The 23,412-nt window shown below is 39.6% G+C and overlaps 3 protein-coding genes across 7 annotated transcripts in view; all 3 read right to left on the reverse strand.

Moving 5' to 3' along the window:
• Positions 1 to 23,412, reverse strand: part of LOC126964308 (cytochrome c oxidase subunit 4 isoform 2, mitochondrial) — a 393,425-nt gene that overhangs the window by 351,742 nt on the left and 18,271 nt on the right. The gene's annotated exons all lie outside the window — the stretch shown is intronic.
• Positions 1 to 23,412, reverse strand: part of REM1 (RRAD and GEM like GTPase 1) — a 753,594-nt gene that overhangs the window by 220,916 nt on the left and 509,266 nt on the right. The gene's annotated exons all lie outside the window — the stretch shown is intronic.
• DEFB115 (defensin beta 115) lies at positions 7,753 to 9,739 on the reverse strand. Its single transcript, XM_050807382.1, has 2 exons — positions 9,646 to 9,739; positions 7,753 to 7,925 (listed from the first exon to the last, which is right to left on the reverse strand). Exons 1-2 carry the CDS (start codon positions 9,737 to 9,739, stop codon positions 7,753 to 7,755), a joined length of 267 nt encoding a protein of 88 aa, XP_050663339.1.

The following is a 23,412-nucleotide window of genomic DNA, read 5'->3' on the forward strand; positions in this document are numbered from 1 at the left end:
AAAGGTTATCAGTGATTGAAGATCAAATGAATGAAATGAAGCTGGAAGAGAAGTTTAGAGAAAAAAGAGTAAAAAGAAACGAACAAAGCCTCCAAGAAATATGGTACTATGTGAAAAGACCAAATCTACATTTGATTGGTGTACCTGAAAGTGACGGGAGAATGGAACCAAGTTGGAAAACACTCTTCAGGATGTTATCCAGGAGAACTACCCCAACCTAGCAAGGCAGGCCAACATTCAAATTCAGGAAATACGGAAAACACCGCAAAGATACTCCTCGAGAAGAGCAACCCCAAGACACATAATTGTCAGATTCACCAAGGCTGAAATGAGGGAAATAATGTTAAGGGCAGTCAGAGAGAAAGGCTGGGTTACCCACAAAGGGAAGCCCATCAGACTAACAGCAGATCTCTCAGCAGAAACTCTACAAGCCAGAAGAGAGTGGGAACAATATTCAACATTCTTAAAGAATTTTCAACCCAGAATTTCATATCCAGCCAAACTAAGCTTCATAAGTGGAGAAATAAAATCCATTACAAACAAGTAAATGCTGATAGATTTTGTCACCACCAGGCCTGCCTTACAAGAGCTCCTGAAGGAAGCAGTAAACATGGAAAGGAACAACTGGTACCAGCCACTGCAAAAACATGCCAAATTGTAAAAACCATCGATGCTAGGAAGAAACTGAATCAACTAATGAGCAAAATAACCAGCTAACATCATAATGACAGGATCAAATTCACACATAACAATATTACCCTTAAATGTAAATGGACTAAATTCTCCAATTAAAAGACATAGACTGGCAAATTGGATAGAGTCAAGATCCATCTGTGCTGTATTCAGGAGACCCATTACACGTGCAGACACACATAGGCTCAAAATAAAGAGATGGAGGAAGATCTACCAAGCAAATGGAAAACAAAAACAGCAAGGGTTGCAATCCTAGTCTCTGATAAAACAGACTTTAAGCCAACAAAGATCAAAAGAGACAAAGAATGCCGTTACATGATGGTAAAGGGGTCAATTCAACAAGAAGAGCTAACTATCCTAAATATATGTGCACCCAATACAGGAGCACCCAGATTCATAAAGCAAGTCCTTAGAGACCTACAAAGAGACTTAGACTCCCACACAATAATAATGGGAGACGTTAACATCCCACTGTCAACATTAGACAGATCAACGAGACGGAATTAACGAGGATATCCAGGACTTGAACTCAGCTCTGCACCATGCAGACCTAGTAGACATCTACAGAACTCTCCATATTTCTCTTTGAGCAAACGCATTCAAAGGCTAGCAGAAGGCAAGAAATAACTTAGATCAGAGCAGAACTGAAGGAGATAGAGACACAAAAAAAGCCTTAAAAAAATCAATGAATCCAGGAGCTAGTTTTTTGAAAAGATCAACAAAATAGACCACTAGCAAGACTAATAAAGAAGAAAAGAGAGAAGAATCAAATGGATGCAATAAAAAATGATAAATCATATATATCACCACTGATCCCACAGAAATACAAACTACCATCAGAGAATACCATAAATACCTCTACGCAAATAAAGTAGAAAATCTAGAAGAAATGGATAAATCCCTGGACACATACACCCTCCCAAGACTAAACCAGGAAGAAGTTGAATCCCTGAATAGACCAATAACAGGCTCTGAAATTCAGGCAATAATTAATAGCCTACCAACCAAAAAAAATCCAGGACCAGACAGATTCACAGCCAAATTCTACCAGAGGTACAAAGAGGAGCTGGTACTATTCCTTCGGAAACTATTCCAATTAATAGAAAAAGAAGAAATCCTCCCTAACTCATTTTATGAGGCTAGCATCATCCTGATACCAAAGCTTGGCAGAAACACAACAAAAAAGAGAATTTTAGACCAATATCCCTGATGAACATCGATGCAAAAATCCTCAATGAAATACGCAAACAGAATCCAGCAGCACATCAAAAAGCTTATCCACCACGATCAAGTTGGCTTCATCTCTGGGATGCAAGGCTGGTTCAACATATGCAAATCAATAAACGTAATCCCTAATATAAACAGAACCAAAGACAAAAACCACATGATTATCTCAATAGATGCAGAAAAAGCCTTTGACAAAATTCAACAGCCTTTCATGCTAAAAACTCTCAATAAACTAGGTATTGATGGGACGTATCTCAAAATAATAAAAGCTATTTATGACATACCCATAGCCAATATCATACCGAACGGGCAAAACTGGAAGCACTCCTTTTGAAAACTGGCACAAGACAGGGATGCCGTCTCTCACCACTCCTATTCAACATAGTGTTGGAAGTTCTGGCCAGGGCAATCAGGCAGGAGAAAGAAATATAGGGCATTCAGTTAGGAAAACAGGAAGTCAAATTGTCCCTGTTTGCTGATGACATAATTGTATATTTAGAAAACTCCATCGTCGCAGCCCCAAATCTCCTTAAGCTGATAATCAACTTCAGCAAAGTCTCAGGATACAAAATCAATGTGCAAAAATCACAAGCATTCCTATACACCAATAACAGACAAACAGAGAGCCAAATCATGAGTGAACTCCCATTTACAATTGCTTCAAAGAGAATAAAATACCTAGGAATCCAACTTACAAGGGATGCAAAGGACCTCTTCAAGGAGAACTACAAACCACAGCTTCAAGGAGAACTACAAACCACAATGAAATAAAAGAGGACACAAACAAATGGAAGAACATTCCATGCTCATGGATAGGAAGAATCAATATTGTGAAAGTGGCCATACTGTCCAAGGTAATTTATAGATTCAATGCCATCTCCATCAAGCTACCAATGACTTTCTTCACAGAATTGGAAAAAACTACTTTAAAGTTCATATGGAACCAAAAAAGAGCCCTCATTGCCAAGACAATCCTAAGCCAAAAGAACAAAGCTGGAGGCATCACGCTACCTGGCTTCAAACTATACTACAAGGCTACAGTAACCAAAACAGCACAGTACTGGTACCAAAACAGAGATATAGACTAATGGAACAGAACAGAGCCCTCATAAATAATACCACACATCTACAACCATCTGATCTTTGACAAACCTGACAAAAACAAGAAATGGGGAAAGGATTCCCTATTTAATAAATGGTGCTGGGAAAACTGGCTAACCATATGTAGATAGCTGAAACTGGATCCCATCCTTACACCTTATACAAAAATTAATTCAAGATGGATTAAAGACTTAAATGTTAGACCCAAAACTATAAAAAATCCCAGAAGAAAACCTAGGCAATACCATTCAGGACATAGGCATGGGCAAGGACTTCATGACTAAAACACCAAAAGCAATGGCAGCAAAAACTAAAATAGACAAATGGGATCTAATTAAACTAAAGAGCTTCTGCACAGCAAAAGAAACTACCATCAGAGTGAACAGGAAACTTACAGAATGGGAGAATATTTTTGCAATCTACCCATCTGACAAAGGGCTAATATCCAGAATCTACAAAGAACTTAAACAAATTTACAAGAAAAAAATCAAACAACCCCATCAAGAAGTGGGTGAAGGATACGAACAGACACTTCTCAAAAGAAGACATTTATGCAGCTAACAGACACATGAAGAAATGCTCATCATCATTGGTCATCAGAGAAATGCAAATCAAAATCACAATGAGATACCATTTCACACCCATTAGAATGGCGATCATTAAAAACTCAGGAAACAACAGGTGCTGGAGAGGATGTGGAGAAATATGAACACTTTTACACAGTTGGTGGGAGTGTAAACTAGTTCAACCATTGTAGAAGGCAGTGTGGCGATTCCTCAAAGTTCTAAAACTCGAAATACCATTTGACCCAGCGATCCCATTATTGGGTATATACCTAAAGGATTATAAATCATGCTACTATAAAGACACATGCACACATATGTTTATTGCGGCACTATTCACAATAGCAAAGACTTGGAACCAACCCAAATGTCCATCAATGATAGACTGGATTAAGAAAATGTGGCACATATATACCATGGACTGCTATGCAGCCATAAAAAGGACGGGCTCATGTCCTTTGTAGGGACATGGATGCAGCTGGAAACCATCATTCTGAGCAAACTATCGCAAGGACAGAAAACCAAACACCACATGTTCTCACTCATAGGTGGGAATTGAACAATGAGAACACTTGGACACAGGGTAGGGAACATCACACACTGGGGCCTGTCATGGGGTCGGGGAGCGGGGAGGGATAGCATTAGGAGAAATAACTAATGTAAATGACAAGTTAATGGGTGCAGCACACCAACATGGCACGTGCATACATATGTAACAAACCTGCACATTGTGCACATGTACCCTAGAAGTTAAAGTATAATAATAATAAAAAAGTTTCTGGCTCCAAAGAATAGGCTCTTAAGTACAACCACATATTGCATCTAAAAACTTATTGGGTAAGTATGAGTTTTATGAGATATTCAATGCGAGAGAGTTAATGCTTCCTAAATGAGTATAAGCTGGTTCTATATGTAGAAGGCATGGCTACACAGACAAAAGATCAAGAGGTAGACAATGCCTTATCCCAACTACAAGCTAACTTTGAATCAGTTTCCTTTATGATTGAATTGTAGCAACTAAATTCTACTCTATCAGCCTACCAAGGGAAAGGGTGAACCCTCTCTGGATGAAGATAATATCATTTGAAGTTCTATAATATTTTATACAATGTGTCTGGAAATCAACAAAATATTAGCTGTCCATTAACCTCTGTTCAACCTTTTATGCTATTATTGTTATGCATATTAATTCTATAAATATTATAATGCCCTAAGACATTATTATAATTGGTTTTTATGGTCAATATTCATTTAGATTTACCAGATAGTTATCACTTACAATGTTCTTTACAAATGGAGTTTTTTGACCAAAATGAAAATAATTCTAGTTAAAAGCATGAAAATAAAAAAATACTGTAGGTTTGCCTTTTTAAAAATGTAGCACAATCAGAGTTATTTGCAAAAATATTTTAGGTTCCAATCAGTTTTTCTCTGGACTTTTCCTTATGCTTTGTTAGTTAAGCAGTGTTTTAAAAAGTTACTTCTTATATCATCATTCTTGTCAATTTTCTCTTTAATTTTCATTAATGTAATTCTTACTGATCCTCATTTATTAGTGGCTTTGCATATTAACAGTGTAATTTTATAACATGACTATCATTATCTAGAGAAAATCCTGCATATTCAAGAAGGTGTAAATGTCACTCTACAACAATTTGCCATGCATTTTTGCGTTTTCACAATTAGTCCATGGAAGACATTGACCTGCTGGGTTTGGGAGAGGCACAGGTTCTAAGAAATTGAGATGTTTGAGTGACTTATTTCACCAATGAGTTTTTAAATTAATAAATATTCTTAGGATGACTTTTCTTCCCTACTTAACCTCTTTTCAGAGTGGGATGGAATAATCTGGTTTGCAATAAGAACCTTTCAGGCAGAAGTGGCAGTCTATAAAAAGAAGGGCAAGAAATTAGATTAATTAATTTCCAGGAATAAGGTTGTTTGGGAGGTCCATGGTGGGAATTGAAAGGGAGGAGGAACTAGATATAAAACTACTGAGACACGCAGGGATTATCATAAAGGGAGTTGAGAATTGATTCCTGAAAGGGTTATGCAGCTTTTGGAAAATTTGGAAAGAAAAAAGTTCATATTTGGATTGTAGAGATGTTCTTCTGGCAACTGTATGAAAAGCCTGGAGTGAGTCGAAGTCCTGAGAGAAAAACGAGATGACTAGGATGCTGATGTTACAGTACGTCTGTATCAGTGTGCCAGGGCTGTCACAACAAAGTATCACAGATCAGGTGACTTAAACAATACAAATTTATTTTCTCACAATTCAGGAAGCTAAAAATCTGAGACCAAGGTGTCAGTAGGGTTGGTTTCTTCTGAGTCTTCTCTCTTTGACTTATAGATGGTCATGATCTCCCTGGAGCTTAACGTGGTCTTCTTGTTCTGGGTCATAATTATTTGCAGAATAATTTTTGTCCTAATCTCTTCTTTTAAGAACAGTAGTCCGATTGAATTTGTATCTGTCCTAACAACTTCATTTAAACTTAATCACCTTTCAAGACTCTGTCTCCAAATGCAGTCACATTTTGAGGCACTGGAGGTTCTGACACACAACACACAATTTTTAGGGAGTGGGGCACAAAATTCATTCCATAGCAATGGACAAGGAAAGATGATGGCTGAACTGGAAGACTAGAGGCAGAGATGAAGAGCAGGTGCTATGGAAGCAGACTTGGAAAGTCTCTGTGGCTAACATGATATATGTGTATGGGGAAGCAAGGAGGAACAGAAGGTGTATTTTATGGTTTGAGTGCCCAGATTGAGGTATACATTTCCTATTTCTCAGTCTCTCTCTTCAACCTCCATGCCTTTGCTCTCTAAGGTGGCGTCTTCTGCAATCATAGGTAGAGAGTGCATAATTCTCACCATAATGTAAAGAATGAGGAAGGCCTTAAAGGTTGAAAGGTATACGGAGTTTATAGTCCGGACCAATGCTTCCATTTTGAAGATGCCTCATAGTATTCTAGTCGGGGGAAATGAGAGAACTGACAGGAAGTACTTTGAGAACTGGGCTGCCATTATTGTGATGATTGCTGTACCTTGCCTTTGGACTGTATCCTCCAGATAATTGTGTCAACAGAAGGTAGGGATACTTTTCAACTTCAGATGTGATTGGCTGCAACTCTGCAAAGCCAGAGCCATTTCTCCCTCAAGTGCAACCCAGGATAACCTTTATTTGAACCTGGATGAACCTGCTAGGACTGGGTTCATTACACATTTTGGCCACAAGAGGGCACACAAAGCTCTTTCTTCACCACACCTTCCCTATTAAAGAGGTCGGTTCTGTGTGGGAAGAGTAAAGTGAAACTTTTCGTAACGCAGCAATCTCGTTCCACTTGAAGAAAGCACAGTGCCTGAACCCAGGCATTGCAGGTTCAAAGTCCTGTTACTGAACTAGCTATCTATGCCATTTAGGGCAAGTCACTTAAACTCACTGTGACTTAGTTTCCTCTTCTGGCAAAGGAGCACACTAGTTCCTGTCTCCTGGAGCTGTTGTTGGGACAAAATGAAGTAAAGTGCTTAGGACAAGACCTTGCACATAATAAGTTCTCACTGAATGTTGCGCCTTTTATTTTCCACTTCCATTTGCTTGGGGGCAGGAGTAGTTGCCTCCTGGTCAGAGGGCATGACAATCTTTGGACAGCCAAAGGTGCTTAGGAACTTGGGGTAAGGGATAAGTTCCAAGAGTAAGACCATACGGCAGAGCCTTGAGCTAAATTTTGAACTTAAGACAGAAAAGGACAATTTCTGGATTACACTGTTTTATTGCAACTCTCCAGGGTGAGACATCAGATAAGAATCTGTAGCTAAGGTCCAGTTTACGTTAACCTGGTAAACTTCTACATTCAGGGACCCGGGCAGAGGTTCGGGAATTCAAGATCTAGATCCTGTAAAATTTTCTTACCATGAAAACCACTATTATCAGTCATATCCAGCGATGGCTTAGAGCGTTGTTGGGCTACAGTAGACTAGAGAGAGATATTGATAGCAGGAATGAGTGTGTTTTTCTAGAGAGAGATATTGATAGCAGGAATGAGTGTGTTTTTCTAATGGGACCTGTGAAGACTTAACAGAGATCTAGGACAATGCAGGTGCCCCCACTAGCCATTTCACTGACTCATTATAATGACTATTAAAAATCTGAATTCAGAAGTCGCAACTAGATATATAGCTCGCTTGTCTCTTTTTGGTCATGAATGTGTGATACTTTATCCTTTTCTTTAGGGACACAGCAAATATATTTTCCCCCACATTTTTCTTTCTTCCTCTCAATTTCTTTGCATGATTTCCTGCATCTGCCAATTCCGTAACAGCACCTTCTGATCCATCCATCTATCAAAATAAGCAAATACATGAATATACAAATACATTTAAAAAGTAAATACTATTAAACTAAGGATGTTGGTAATAGTAATAATGGTTAGAGTGAAACATTGATTTTGACACCTAATGACATTCATGGGAATGTTATAAATTTGTGCATGTTTAATGACTACTGCTGGTCTTGACATGCAGTAGATAGGAGTAGTTATCTTCCTTCCTCTAACCAGCTCTAATTGAATTTTATTCCTATGCTTATGATACTTTCATCTCTGTCATTTTTCACGGTCTCACTAAATCTGGTTCTACTTCCTCTCTAAATCTAGCTGCTTGCTAGGGAGTGGGACTAAGCCTTCAATTATCTGTTTTTTCTCTCTCCATTCTTTATTTATCTAACCACAATTTGTTGAGCATCTACTATGTGCCAGGCATTGTTTGTTATAGGGGTGCTTGCCCCAGGGGTTGTTTAAAGCAAGACCCTGAACAATGGATGATCAATTTACATTCTGAGCTGTGGCTGATGTTGTGTGTGTGTGTTGGGGGAGGGGGAGGCGGGTGCAGGGAGGGTTTAACACTGTGCCCTTCTCTGATTTATTTTCTGTGACTCTAAGTCAGGGCAGACTGCAAACCCAGCTTTCCCAGCACATTGGATTCAGTTGAGAGATCATTATATCTTAGTCTAAACTACAGATTCTTTCCACTTGTCTTTTCCCCAAACTCTTCTTCTGGGAGATAATTCCTAATTCTCTCTCTTTTACCAGAAGGTTCAGACAGAAAAAAATCAGTCACATTGACTCTCACTTTTCTCTTCCAGTATTTCATAAGTCAATATGTAGATTCTTTCTCCAAAATGTCTCTTGCATCTGCAACTCCCTCTATTCTACTTGCCCTCACTGGAATATAAGGCATGCTCAAACCAACTCAGGGTTAGCCCAGAATAACCTTCTTTTGCTTCTAGAACAACTGAGTGATTGGCAAAGGCTTTCAGCTTGAATAGCTGCTCCAAGAAAGGATGTGACTTCCAACAGCAATGACCCAAAGGAAATCACAGAATTAAAAATCATCAACTTTAGAGCCCCTGGGAAGCCTACGGGGAAAACATTTCCATTAGAAAGTTATTCACCACCTGGCTTAGATGCCTGTTTATACTGTTAGAGAGCTTTGAGCATGTTCAACTTGAAAGCCAAAATCTGCTCTAACCCCAGCTCCACACTGTGAACCTATTTTTATAAACCTGTAGATATCCAACATCAACTTAACAACTTTTTCACCATATATCCCAAGACAAGCAAGTTGCCTCCTCTGCCTGCTTTAAAGGAGCACTCAAAGCCCAACAACAGTGGAGAAGTGAAGTAATGAGACTGATTATTACAAGAGGTAGTATCAACTGAAAGTGGGGTTGAAGTGAGAGACTCACAGGATGAGACTGTTGACATATGGGCCAGAGGCATTCAGGATACTAGAGATGTTGGGGTTGCTTCTGCATATGGAAGGGGCGTCATATAAAACACCTTGGCCTCTGCAGATATTCTCCAGGTTCCCTAATGAGAAGCACCATCATGATCAGGGCTGACAGGCTGCCCTTCTTATGGGAGAAAATTCATTATAAGCCCTTCATCAGATCTCCGCCATCCCCATGGGCTCTCCTCGCTTCCACACATGTTTTCCAATGATTCTGTGGTTAGCATCCCATCCTCACTCCCTTTTCCCTCCTCTCCATGGTTCTGTTTACCTGGGGCAGTCTGAGCCAGGACCACAAGGACATCTAAGGCCAGGACAAAGAGTTTAATGTCTACTGAGAGGGGTGAGAAATGATCTGGCAGCATTCTGAATGTGCTGGGGAAGCTGGGTGTGCACTCAGCATTTTATTGACCTAGGTAAGGCTGAATCACAGACAATAAGTTAGAGAAGGGCAGAATGTTACACCACCCAGAACATCAGCCTGCCACTCAGCAGTATAAACTGATCATCCCGTGTTCAGGGTCCTGCTCTAGATATCCTTGGGGATGGTGAAAGGCACTAGCAGAGGAGGTACAAGTCCTCCACAAGGCTCTTGCACTGGGCAGAGAACAGATCCCTTCTCCAAGAAGCCTTTTCTGTCCCTCTCCTTCATAGTTTATCCCCCTTCCCTACATTCTCACAGCTGTTGTTTTCTTTTCCTCTATTTGCTTATCATGACACACTGGAACTAAGTGTTTTTCTAGTTCCTCCTCCCTTTCAGAATGATGCCCTAAGGGAAGCTTTTAATAGACAGTGAGACCCCTGAGGTTAGGAACAGGCTGTCATTTTGTTACACCCAGAGTATGCAGTGAACGTGTGTTGAAAAGCATTGAGTGAGTGAATGTACATATGGCATATACTTGTATCCCGGTAGCTCTTAGAATTGGCATTTCCCAGCTAAGAAAATGCAGGCTGAGAGTGGAAAGGAATTGTCTAGGGTCCCACCATAAGCAAGAAAGAAACAGACTGGGGTGGAAGCCCTCATAACCCAACTCGTTGTCCAGCTCTTAACTTTGAATTTTTATCCTATTTTCCTACTCCAAATCCTTCGTATCAACCATTTCTGGGTCTTTCTTGGACTCCAGCCTCAAACAACAAAGCAAAACATATTTATTGCAGTTTTTCTAACAAAAAGAAGAGGCCACTGCCCAGGATCCATTGGGAGGGCTGCCTGTGGGTCCACTGGATCTTCCTTTTTGGGTTCCTGGTCCTTTTCCACCTTTGGGTGAGTCCAGTGCACATCGGTTCTACAGGCGGGCAGCGGAGATGACCTGATGTGGTTCAGGAAATTTGTTTTGCTGTTAGGATTTGGGCAGAACTTTCTTCAGGAAAGCAATGAACATCAGTGTCATCCATTGAACTTCCACTGTCAGGCAGCAACTGTGCTAAGCACTTTATATATATGACCCCCTGGAATCCTCACAGGAGCCCTGATAGGCAGGCGTGATGTGCTCAGGGTTACACAGTGCCTATGAGTGAGGTCTGGATTCAGATCTGTGTTACCTGTCCCCAGAGAACATGTTCTTTCTGTCATCCCAGAGGATTATGCCTGAGCAATGATGGAAGGGGAGGTCTGTTTAACTTGAAAAGCAGTAAACAGCTGGAGAGAGTCATAGTTGCTGTCTTCAAGTATCTGAAAGGCATGTTCTGTGTAGGCCCACAACCCAGAACTAATAGGCCTGAGTGGAAACTGCAGGCACACAAGTTGAAACTCATCAGAAAGACCTCTGAAGATGGGCACCATCTGGAAAAATGGTTAGACTGCCTGGAGGAGCTGGTGGCTCCTGCTGTTCTAAAGTCGCAAACTGAGGCAACATGACCATTCCCCTCAGATTCTGCAGGGAGGGTGGCTGAATTGGCTGCGTGTGGGTCTGTGCACTGGCACAATTCTAGGCACTGAGCTTAAGAGAAGAAAGCAAAGTCCGGCCATTCTAATTAGGGAGAGGGACAAGAAACATATAATGTCAGTTCGTGGTAAGTGCTATAAAGAAAAACAGGGAAAGGAGAATAGAGAATAATATACTTGTGTGTGTGTGTATGAGAATATGTGTGTGTGAGTGTGTGTGTGAAAGGCATATAGGATTGAGTGTAGAGTAAGAGGAACAGAGAATAATGATACACGTGTGTGTGTGTGTGTGTGTGTAAGGCACATAGGATTGAGTGCAGTGTAAGGGGAATAGATAATGTTATATACATGTATGTGTGAGTGTGTGTGTGACACACAGGATTGAGTGTAGAGTAAGGGGAATAGAGAATAATATGATATACGTGTGTGTGTGTGTGTAAGGCACACAGGATTGAGTGCAGAGAAAGGGGAATAGAGAGTAATATAATATACATGTGTATGTGTGAGAGTGTGTGTGTGTGTATGTAAGGCACACAGGATTGAGTGCAGAGAAAGGGGAATAGAGAATAATATAATATACATGTGTATGTGTGAGAGAGTGTGTGTGTGTATGTAAGGCACACAGGATTGAGTGCACAGTAAGGGGAATAGAGGAAAATATGATATACGCGTGTGTGGCTATTTTGAGGAGGAGAGTCAAGTAAGGACTCATTGAGGAAGTGGCACAGAGCAGAATCTGAATGTACTAGGAATTGAACCACATAGATATCTAGAATCTTCCAGGCAGAAAGAACAGCAAGAGCAAAGCCCCTGAGGCAAAAAAGTGTTTGGTATGCTAGGAAGAGCAAGAGGTCAAGTGTGGTTGGAGTAGTGGGAGCAAGAGAACGGATAAAAGAGGCTGAAATCATAGAGGCAGGCATAGCTACATCCTATCAGATCCAATAGGGCCTCGTTAAGGACTTTGGAATTTATTTAAAATGTGATGAGAAATTGTGGTTTACATTTTAAGTGATCTTTCAAATCTGAAAGTTTATTTCTGTATATGAGACATCATGTTCTCTATCTAAAAAGTAAAGTATTTGGGCTAAACTAATGTTTCCTGAAATATGTGGTCCATACCATTGATAGTATGTGTGATCATTTAGGCAACACAAAAAAGTATATGTTTTTGATGGTTATTTACTTTAATGCTCATTTGAGAAAAAATTCACTAGTCCTTGATGTCGTGGTTTTATATATAACATCACTCAGGATTTGGGCTTGGTATGGATTTAAGTAAATGGACTGTGTTGATCTCTATCAGGAATATATATATATTATATATTCCATATATATATATATTTTTTTCTTTTTTTTAATGAGACAGAGTCTTGCTCTGTCGCCCAGGTTGGAGTGCAGTGGGCAATCTGGGCTCACTGCAACCTCTGCCTCCGGGTTTAAGCAATTCTCCTGCCTCAGCCTCCCAAGTAGCTGGGATTATAGTCATGTGCCACTACATCTGGCTAATTTTTGTATTTTTGGTAGAGATGGGGTTTCACCATTTGGTTAGGCTGGTCTCGAACTCCTGACCTCATGTGATCCTCCCGTCTTGGCTTCCTAAAGTGCTGGGATTACAGGTGTGAGTCATCGTGCCTGGCCTCTATAAGAAATATTAAGTAGGCCGGGCGCGGTGGCTCAAGCCTGTAATCCCGGCACTTTGGGAGGCCGAGATGAGCGGATCACGAGGTCAGGAGATCCAGACCATCCTGGCTAACACGGTGAAACCCTGTCTCTACTAAAAAATACAAAAAACTAGCCAGGCGAGGTGGCGGGCGCCTGTAGTCCCAGCTACTTGGTAGGCTGAGGCAGGAGAATGGAGTAAACCCGGGAGGCGGAGCTTGCAGTGAGCTGAGATCTGGCCACTGCACTCAGCCTGGGCAACAGAGCGAGACTGTCTCAAAAAAAAAAAAAAAAAAAAAATTAAGTATGCAATATAACAGGCTATAGAGGATATGGCAAAAAATGTTTATTAGGCAGTATACAAATAGCTAATGTTAGTAGCTAGAAAATTGATAAGGACCATTCTATGAAATAGAAAACTGAAACTCAGAAAGGTTAACTGACTTTCTTAAGGGCACACAGCTGGTAAGCCATGGGGAGCAGAAACTGGGTCTTGGTTCATCTGACTCCAAATCCATTGCTCCTTGCATCAGGGAACACTGTCTCACCAAACACATAAGTCTCTGACTTTATGTCTTTCTTTGATTATTTATTAACTTTTTATTTTGAAATATAAATTAACAAGAAATTGCAGAGATAGTAAAGAAATCCTGTGTGCCTTTTACCTAGTTTCCCCTAAATGTTACATTTTGCATAACTGTAGTACAATATCAAAACCAGTAAACTGACATTGGCACAATGTTTTAGTATAGTTCTGTCATTTGATCACAGGTATAGATTAGCAATCAATATGCAAAACTCTTCAGTCACTGCAAAGATTTCCCTTGTGCTACTACCTTATAGTCACACTCACCGCCTACACCCTCCATCCCTAAACTCTGGAGACTACCAATTTGTTCTCCATCTCTATACTCTTGTCTTTTTTTTTTTTTTTTTTTTTTTTTTAGATGGAGTCACACTCTGTCACCCAGGCTGGAGTGCTACCTCGGCTGACTCCAACCTCCGTCTCCCGGGTTCAAGCGATTCTCCTGCCTCAGCCTTCCAAGTAGCTTGGATTACAAGTGTGCACCACTATGCCTGGCTAATTTTTGTATTTTTAGTAGACATGGGGTTTCACAATGTTGCCCAGGCTGGTCTCAGACTCCTGACCTCAGACGATCTGCCTGCCTTGGCCTCCCAAAGTGCTGGGATTACAGGCATGAGCCACCATGCCTGGCCTACTTTTGTCATTTTAAGAAGGTTATATAAATGGAAATATATAGTATATAGCCTTTTGGGATTGTATCTACCAATAGTTTGTTCATTTCATTGCTGAGTAGTGTTTCATGGTGTGGCTGTACCACAGTTTATTTAACTGATAACCTATTGTAGAATATTTTGATTATTTCCAGTTTTACATTATTATAAATAAAGCTGGTGTGAATATTTATGCACAGTTTTTTCTGTGAATGTGTTTTCATTTTTCTGGATGAATGTCTGGTAACCACTATTCTATTTTCTACTTCTATGAGATCAACTTTTTAGCTACCTCATATGAGTGAGATCATATGGTATTCGTTTTTAGGGTCTGGCTTATTTCACTTAACATAATATCCTCCAAGTTCATCCATGTTGCCACAAATGACAGGATTTCATTCATTTTTATGGCTGAATAGTATTTCATTATGTATATATACTAAATTTTCTCTATTCAGTCATCTGTTCATGGGCACTTTGGCTGATTCTGTATCTTGGCTACTGAGAATACTGCTGCAGTAAACATAGGAGCGCAGACATCTCCTCGACATACTGATTTCCTTTCCTTTGGATGTATGCCCAGTAATAGGGTTGCTGAATAACATGGTAGTTTTATTTTTAATTTTTTGAGAAACCTCCACACTGTTTTCCATAATGGCTGCACTAATTTAAATCTCCATCAACAGTGCGTAAATGTTTTTTCCCCCACATTTTTGCCAGCATTGTTATCTTTTGTCTCTTTAACAATAGCCATTCTAACTGGAATAAGGAGATATCTCATTTTGGTTTTGACTTGCTTTTCCCTGTTTATTAGTGCTGTTGAGCATTTCTTCATATAACTGTTGGCTATTTGTCTTATTTTGAGGAGTGTCTCTTCAGATCATTTGTCAATTTTTAAATCAGGTTACTTGGTGGTCTTTTTTTTTTCTCTTGAGTTGTTTCAGTTTCTTATATATTCTGGATATTAACCACTTGTCATATATATATAGTTCGCAAATATTTCTCCCATTCTATAGGTGTCTGTTCACTCTGAATGTTTCCTTTGCTGTAGAGCTTTTAGCTTGATTTAATCCCATTTGTCTATTTTTGCTTTTGTTGCCTATGCTTGTAGAGTCATAGCCAAAAAAATCTTTCCTTCACACCCATCCTCCTGTGAACATAATTTATTTTTAAAAATAAAAAAAGTCACAAAAAATCTTTGCCCCAGTTTAATGTCATGAAGTATTTCACCAATGTTTTCTTCTACTAGTTTCATAGTTTCAAGTCTTACATTCAAGTCTTTCAATCATTTTTAGTTGATTTTTGAATATGGTGAAAGATAAGGGTCTAGTTTCATTTTTGTGCATGTGGCTATCCAGTTCCCTAGTACAATTTATTGAAGAGACTCTCCTTTTCCCAATGTGTGTCCTTGGAAACTTTTTTTGAAAATCAGTTGGCTATAGATGTGCAGATTTGTTTCTGGGTTTTCTATTCTGTTCCATTAGTCTATGTGTCTGATTTTATGCCAATATCATCCTATTTTGGTCACTAGATCTTTGTAGTATATTTTAAAGTCAGGTAGTGTGATACCTTTAGATTTGTTTTTGCTCTAGATTGCTTTGGTTATTAAAGGTCTTTTGCAGTTCAGTAGGAAAAACAATCCTTGTTTTTAATAGAAAAAACAAGGATTGGCCAGGCGCGGTGGCTCACACCTGTAATTCCAGCACTTTGGGAGGCCAAGGCGGGCGGATCACAAGGTCATGAGATCAAGACCACAGTGAAACCCCCTCTCTACTAAAAATACAAAAAACTGGCCGGGTGCAGTGGCGGGCGCCTGTAGTCCCAGCTACTCGGAAGGCTGAGGCAGGAGGATGGCGTGAACCCTGGAGGCAGAGCTTGCAGTGAGCTGAGATCGCGCCACTGCACTCCAGCCTGGGCGACAGAGCGAGACTCCGTCTCAAAAAAAAAAAAAAAAAGAAAAAACAAGGATTGTTTTTTCTATTTCTGTAAAGAATGTCATTAATATGTTGATGACATTCATGGTCCAGGACACATAACCCTCCTGTGTAAATAACTCATAATCTTCCTGAGCCCAGCTATCACCGGACACTTGCAAGTTAGCTCACTGCAACTTTGGGGTAATGAGTACTGCTCCCAGCACTCTGCAGCCCAAGAACCATTCTCTGAAATCTCCAGTAAGCTTTTGTTTCCTTGCAGTCAGCTCATCTCTTGCTGATTCTGTCCATTGCTTCTTTGCAACATGTTTTCATACTTTCTCTAATAAATCTGCTTTTCTTTACCTAAACCTGTTGTAGTAAATTATTTTACCCCTGTGCCACTGGCCCAGATAGTTGTCACTCACCTGCGACAGTTTCCCAAAAACTTAACTACTAATAGCCTTGTGAAAGTTGTCAAAATCAAAATGGGTTAAGAAAATCTGGAAAAATAGAGCCAGGGAAGGTCATGAAGGGAGGGTTCTTATGTTTGTGTGCCTGATAACAAAAATGATCACAGACTGCAAAAGCCACAACTTTACACAAAGACCACTGCAACCTTATGTAAAAAAATACTTCTAAAAGGACATCTGCCTAGCAACTACCTGTCGAACCTCAGACTGGCATCACCCTTATTATTGATCTTTGTAATCAAGGATAATTATTTCAAAATAATTATGTCATCCTCCTCATTTTTTCATTTAAAAGCCCTTGTCATCCTTGACTTCCCTGAATATGCACATAGTTTACTGTGGCATGTGTATTTCCATTGTAATGCTTTATTCCTATATATATATATATATATATATTTTAGAGAGTCTCTCTCTGTTATTTAAGTTGACAGCCTATTATTGACTGGAAGCCACAGTCAATTAACACATATTTTGTATCTTAAATGTATTATATACAATATTCTCACAATGAAGTAAGCTAGACAAAATAAAATGTTATTAAGAAAATTATAAGGAAGAGAAAATATATATTTACCATTCACTAAATAGAAGTGGATCATCATAAAGGTCTTTATCCTCATTGTCTTCACATTTACTAGGCTGAGGAGGAGAAAAAGGAGGGGTTAGTCTTCCTGTGTCAGGGTGGCAGAGGGAGAAGAAAATCCTCTTATAAGTGGATCTGTGCAGTTCAAACCCATGCTGTTCAAGAGTCAATGTATTTGAAAAGCAGCCGTGTCTTCTGATCAGCAAAAATACTCATGTATTTAACTTTAGAGTTCTTGTCTATCATTTGCATGCTGTAGAAATGGTTAGCAGAGAAATAACTTGAGATGATGGAGAGTTTTGTTCAATGTCTTACAGAAGTTTTATAAACAGTTCAAACATGATTCTCAAAAATAAGTAAATTAGGCATAAATGTTTACAAATAAACTCCTCATAGTTTCAAAAATGTTTTTGGTAACTTGAAATCTTAAAGTGGAATTAGGTAATATATACCAATTAAATGTCTTGGTCATTGCTAAATAAGTTAAAATACTAAAACATTAATTATTATGCATAAACTTAAAGTTTGTATACTTTGGCATTTTGTTTTTGTATGATGTAGACAAACTAAATATATTTGTATCTCTGCTAATAAATTAAAAAAAAACTTGTCTGAGGAACAAAAAACTTGTTTTTTCAAGAATAACTTTTTTCACAATGTCTAAAAATTGTGAAATATATAGTCATAAAATGTTGGTATGTCACAAATAGCTCAAATAACTTACTTCCTCGCTATTCACAAAATTAAGGTTATTGAGAATTTTAAAATTCTAATTAATATATGTAATCAAAACTATCAGAAAAAGAAAAAATTCTATATGCAAAGTGTACGAGAAAAGTAAGATGTGTTTTTGGTGAGAAAAATTGTAAGAAGACACGAGGATACATTTTGCATTAACAAGAGCAATTTTATCTAATTTAAAGGTATTTAAGGTCATTTTAAAATATGGATTTAGGAAGGAAATAGAAATGAGGCAGGAAGAAACCAGGAAGTAAGAAAGATGTAAAAAAAAAAAAAAGTTATGAAGGTGTATTTTGGGTAAAGAAAGTTAAAAGGAAAGAGGAATTTTTTCTTTTGCATAAGAGAGAGCTTTAGTCAAAATGGTAAGGAGAAAGAAAAGTAAATGTTTGTCCTAAGATAAAATGCCAGTATAAAAAGAAGAAAGTGTAGGACAAAACTGAAGGTTTAAACAGGATGTAGAAGGTTTATAAAAGACAAATCTTGTGAAAGAAATTTTACATGTGAGCAAGTTGGCTAAAATTAGAAGGGAACTGTTTATAAGTTTTTCTAAAAATAGAGCATTAATATCAAAACTATACTGATGCAAGGCTGGAGTTTGGGTCCCCATGTTGGAGTAATAGGGTCTTATCAAAGCACTGATTTTTTTTTTTTTTTTGAGACGGAGTCTGGCTCTGTTGCCAAGCTAGAGCGCAGTGGCGCCGTCTTGGCTCACTGCAACCTCCATCTCCTGGATTCAAGCGATTCTCCTGCCTCAGCCTCCAAGTAGCTGGGACTACAGGCATGGGCCACCGTGCCCGGCTAATTTTTGTATTTTTAGTAGAGACGGGGTTTCACTATGTTGGCCAGGATGGTCTCGATCTCTTGACCTTTGTGATCTACCTGCCTAGGCCTCCCAAAGCACTGGAATTACAGGCGTGAGCCACCGCGCCTGGCCTGATCTATTCTTAATAGAAAATTGTGAGCATATTTCTTTACCTTTTTGGTAACTGGCCTAGGAAATAGAGGTTCCATGTTTCAACAAGGTAATTGCCGGTGCTTTTGTTAGGGGTAGAAAGTATCCACGTTGTATGTGACGAATCCGTACGGGTCTACGGCAACCTCAGTTCTTGCCTCCTCAGAAGAAAGAATTCAACTGAGGGGCGGAAGGCAGAAAAAGAGAGCAAGTCAAGTTTCAGAGCAGGAGTGAAAGCTTCCTAAAAAACTTTAGAGCAGGCTGGGCGCAGTGGCTCACGCCTGTAATCCCAGCACTTTGTGAGGCCAAGGTGGGCGGATCACGATGTCAGGAGATCGAGACCATCCTGGTTAACATGGTGAAACCCCGTCTGTACTAAAAATACAAAGAATTAGCCGGGCGTGGTGGCGGGCGCCTGAACTCCCAGCTACTCGGGAGGCTGAGGCAGGAGAATGGCGCCAACCCGGGAGTTGGAGCTTACGGTGAGCCGAGATGGCGCCACTGCACTCCAGCCTGGGTGACAGAGCGAGACTGTCTCAAACAAACAAACAAACAAACAAACAAAGCTTTTGAGCAGTAAAGAAAGGAAAGTACACTTGGAAGAGACCCAAGCAGGCGACCTGAAGGACTAGAATGGCATTTAACCTTGATCCTAGGACTTTATATGCTGGCCCACACCCACTTCTAGCTTCTTGCACCCCTTTCCCCTCATTCTTCCCCAAGGGTGAGCCACCCACATGTGCAGTGCCCTCCTTACTATTGGGAAGTGGGCATGTGCAGTACGTTTAGGAAGTTGTAGGCTTGCTCATCTAAGGCTTTCTTCCCTTTTCCGGTGGAATGTCCCCGGGAGGTCATAATCCGCCACTTAGTCTTTCAATGTGCATGCCCGAGCTCACTTGCCCAATTCCTGAGATTTTATTGGAAGCCTATTACCAATCTCAAGTGTTTTCATCTGTTTGAGAAATTGCCTCTCCCTGGTGCCTTCGATCAATTAACACCTCAGTGGGACAGCTGTAGACCATAAGGTAATTGTCTCTTCCTGGTGCTGGCTGCCAAATTGTCATTTTTAGGAAGGCAGCGTGACAACTGCTGAACCATCACCTGATGGTCACCTGACACTCCTGGTTGTGGTAGGGGAGTTCTCTCCTGCCCTGCTCATGCCTGACTACCTATAACACTTTGTGCCTTTGAAATCTTTTGTCACTTGGTTTTATTTCAGATTGACCTATGATCCTATTTATTTATTATTTTACTTACTTATTTATTTTTGAGACAGAGTCTCGCTCTGTTGCCCAGGATGGAGTGCAGTGACATATCTTGGTCCATAGCAACCTCCACCTCCTGGAGTCAAGTGATCCTCCTGCCTCAGCCTCCCAAGTAGCTGGGATTGCAGGTGTGCACCCCCATACCCAGCTAATTTTTGTATTTTTAGTAGAGACAGGGTTTCGCCACGTTGGCCAGGCTGGTCTCGAACTCCTGACCTTAAGTGATCCACCTGCCTTGGCATCTCAAAATGCTGGGATTACAGGTGTGAGCCACTGCCACCGGCTTATGATCCTATTTAGATAAAATGTTTTAAACCCTTAATAATTGAAAAACTTCTCAAAAATAAAAATGAAGTATTTTTGACCTCACACTAACTTCGGGATGTTCCAGAGATCCATGGAACTTCTCAAATGATCTGAAAGGGAGAGATATTGGACTAATTAGGCTTATCTTATGTATTAAATTATATGAGAAGCATTGTCAAAATAAGATATGATGCTTAACCTTCTTTGAATTATGTGTATATGAATGTTATTAATGTATGTTCCAAAATTATATAGGGTCGGCCGGGCGCGGTGGCTCACGCCTGTAATCCCAGCACTTTGGGAGGCCGAGGCGGGCGGATCACAAGGTCAGGAGATCGAGACCACGGTGAAACCCCGTCTCTACTAAAAATACAAAAAATTAGCCGGGCGCGGTGGCGGGCGCCTGTAGTCCCAGCTACTCAGGAGGCTGAGGCAGGAGAATGGCGTAAACCCAGGAGGCGGAGCTTGCAGTGAGCCGAGATCGCGCCACTGCACTCCAGCCTGGGCGACAGAGCGAGACTCCGTCTCAAAAAAAAAAACAAAACAAAATTATATAGGGTCCTAGAAATCTGATATGTCCTGGTATAAATGCTATCAGTCACAATTTTGGTAATTTTAAATTGTTGTGTGTGCAGAAATGATCAAAATTCCTTGCCAATTGCATACTTTTCATCAGATCTTTAACCATGGCCATTTTAAGTCTTGTTATTCACAGTTAATTGTTTCTCTCTAATACTTTTTCTGAGAGCTCATTGCAAGCAATTATAATCCTAAACTGCTATGTCTTCAGAAAGATATCTGGGAAGAATAAAAATAACTCTGACAAGTACAAGTTTCTAATAGCTTTGAGTTCATATCTTGGACTGAACTTCCAGAACTCTTTTTTTTTTTTTTTTTTTTTTTTTTTTTTTATCTTTTCAACAATTAAAAAGTTTTATTTATGCTTATATAGGGTTTTATATGAATATATAGCTGTGATCATAGGACACAGGGTTTGAGGCCTTACATGACTTAAACAGGTCTTTATTTTACCTTCACACTTGGTTGATAGTTCAGCCATATAAAGAGCTTTTGGGGTGAACTTCCAGAACTCTAATGAAGAAACTGATAGGTTTGTGAACTGCTAACCAAGATAAACAGAGAAAGAATTAATTACATGAGAATGGATGAATTGATAAGGAAGAATTATGGGTTTTTAAGCCTTCTTATTTAAAATGTTGCTGGTTCTTTAATGTTTTATTTTTCAGATTTAAGGAAAGTTTTTTCTTTTAAGCTCTTTATAGTTTACAGCAATTTGGTGAAACATACTTTTGTAAACAAAAATCGAGACATTTGATTTTCCTTCACGTATAATCCCTCCAGAATTTGGAAACCATTTGTGAGTATTCTTATTCTTATGGCCTTATGGCTATTTGCATAAGTTCAATAAGACTCAGTTCTCTTTGTAATAGGATACAACTGAAAACACAAATTATATTTCCAAGGCTTCGACTGGAATGTCATATTTACAAATATGCATAGACTTCTTGGCTTCAAGGTTCCCAACCTTAGAGTGAATGAGTAAGTTTTCACTTCCGGGTAGACCCAGGAACCTCAAGATATTAGATATAGCCGGTAAAATTCAATGACTGACTTGGTTTGGCTTCCTAGCATTGAGAGGTTTTTAAAAGTCTAATCTGAGATTCCTTGTCAAAATTTCCAGCAGAACAACTTTAAAAGAAGCCTATGTAGTTATTCTTGCTTCATCATGTTAATAATCAGGCCAAGTTTGAGACTAACTTTACTTTGCAAACAAATTCGTCTAACCATGGTGATTATTTTTGGTAGAAATGGAGAAGACTGTAAAAAGAAAAATTACATTTCAAAAGAAAACTATATTACACCTATTATTAGATTATAGCCCTGTTCATTATTTTGAGTTTTGATTATTTACCTGTAGACTGACTGGATTCTGGTTTCTTCCAGTTTTCTATAATACTTGGCTACAATTCTGCAACAAAGAATAAGAACTGCTCAGTACCTGAAACCCTATAGACTTAAAGCTGGACAATTCGATATAAATTTCAAGTAACACCTCTCATGCCTGATGCATGGGTCACAGATAATTCATCAGAATGCTGATGCTACAACCAGAGACATTCAAACTGCAAACCAGGATTTGAAGTTGCCAACTTCATGGTGTGGACAGCTTTTCCCAAGACCATTGGAACAAAGCTGTCTACCATAATAAAGTTCTTACCTATCTTCATTTTTTCTTACTTATGCCTAGCTCTTTCACTTGGCAGGATAATAGTGTAGTTAAAATTTTACAATCAGTAGCTTCTGTGGGTAACCTGCACTCCCTGATTTCATTTAATCCAATCATGGGATGTTAGATTACTTATTAATTCAATAGGGAGGAATCTGCAGTTGATGACATTTCTTGTTGCACATAGATAAATACACCAGGTTTTGTAGAGAAGACACCTTGGTTAAAATGGGTAGACTCCTAGTTTGTGTATTTGATGTTGGTTGGTGTAGGTCATCGGGACCCTGGCTAAGAAGCATACTCCAAACTCTTGGTGTTATGATCTTTTATTTATATTTATTATTATTATTATTACTATTTTTGAGATGGAGTCTCACCCTGTTGCCCAGGCTGGAGTGCAGTGGCGTGATCTTGGTTCACTGCAACCTCCACCTCCCGGGTTCAAGCGATTCTCCTGCCTCAGCTACTCCTGTACTCCCGAGTAGCTGGGACTACAGGTGCTCGCCACCACGCCCAGCTAATTTTTGTATTTTTAGTAGAGACAGGGTTTCACCATGTTGGCCAGGACGATTTTGATCTCCTGACCTCATGATTCGCCCACCTCAGCCTCCCAAAGTGCTGGGATTACAGGCGTGAGCCACGGTGCCCAGCCCAGTGTTATCCTCTTAATAGTCATAATATTAGTACCCCGGTGCATTTTATCCTCTTAAAGTTTTAAATTTTTCATACAGCCATCTGTCAAATCTCAAAAGATCTCTCTCTAGCTGGAACAACCAA

The sequence above is a fragment of the Macaca thibetana genome, chromosome 10, assembly GCF_024542745.1.
Source record: "Macaca thibetana thibetana isolate TM-01 chromosome 10, ASM2454274v1, whole genome shotgun sequence".
NCBI lineage: Eukaryota > Metazoa > Chordata > Mammalia > Primates > Cercopithecidae > Macaca > Macaca thibetana.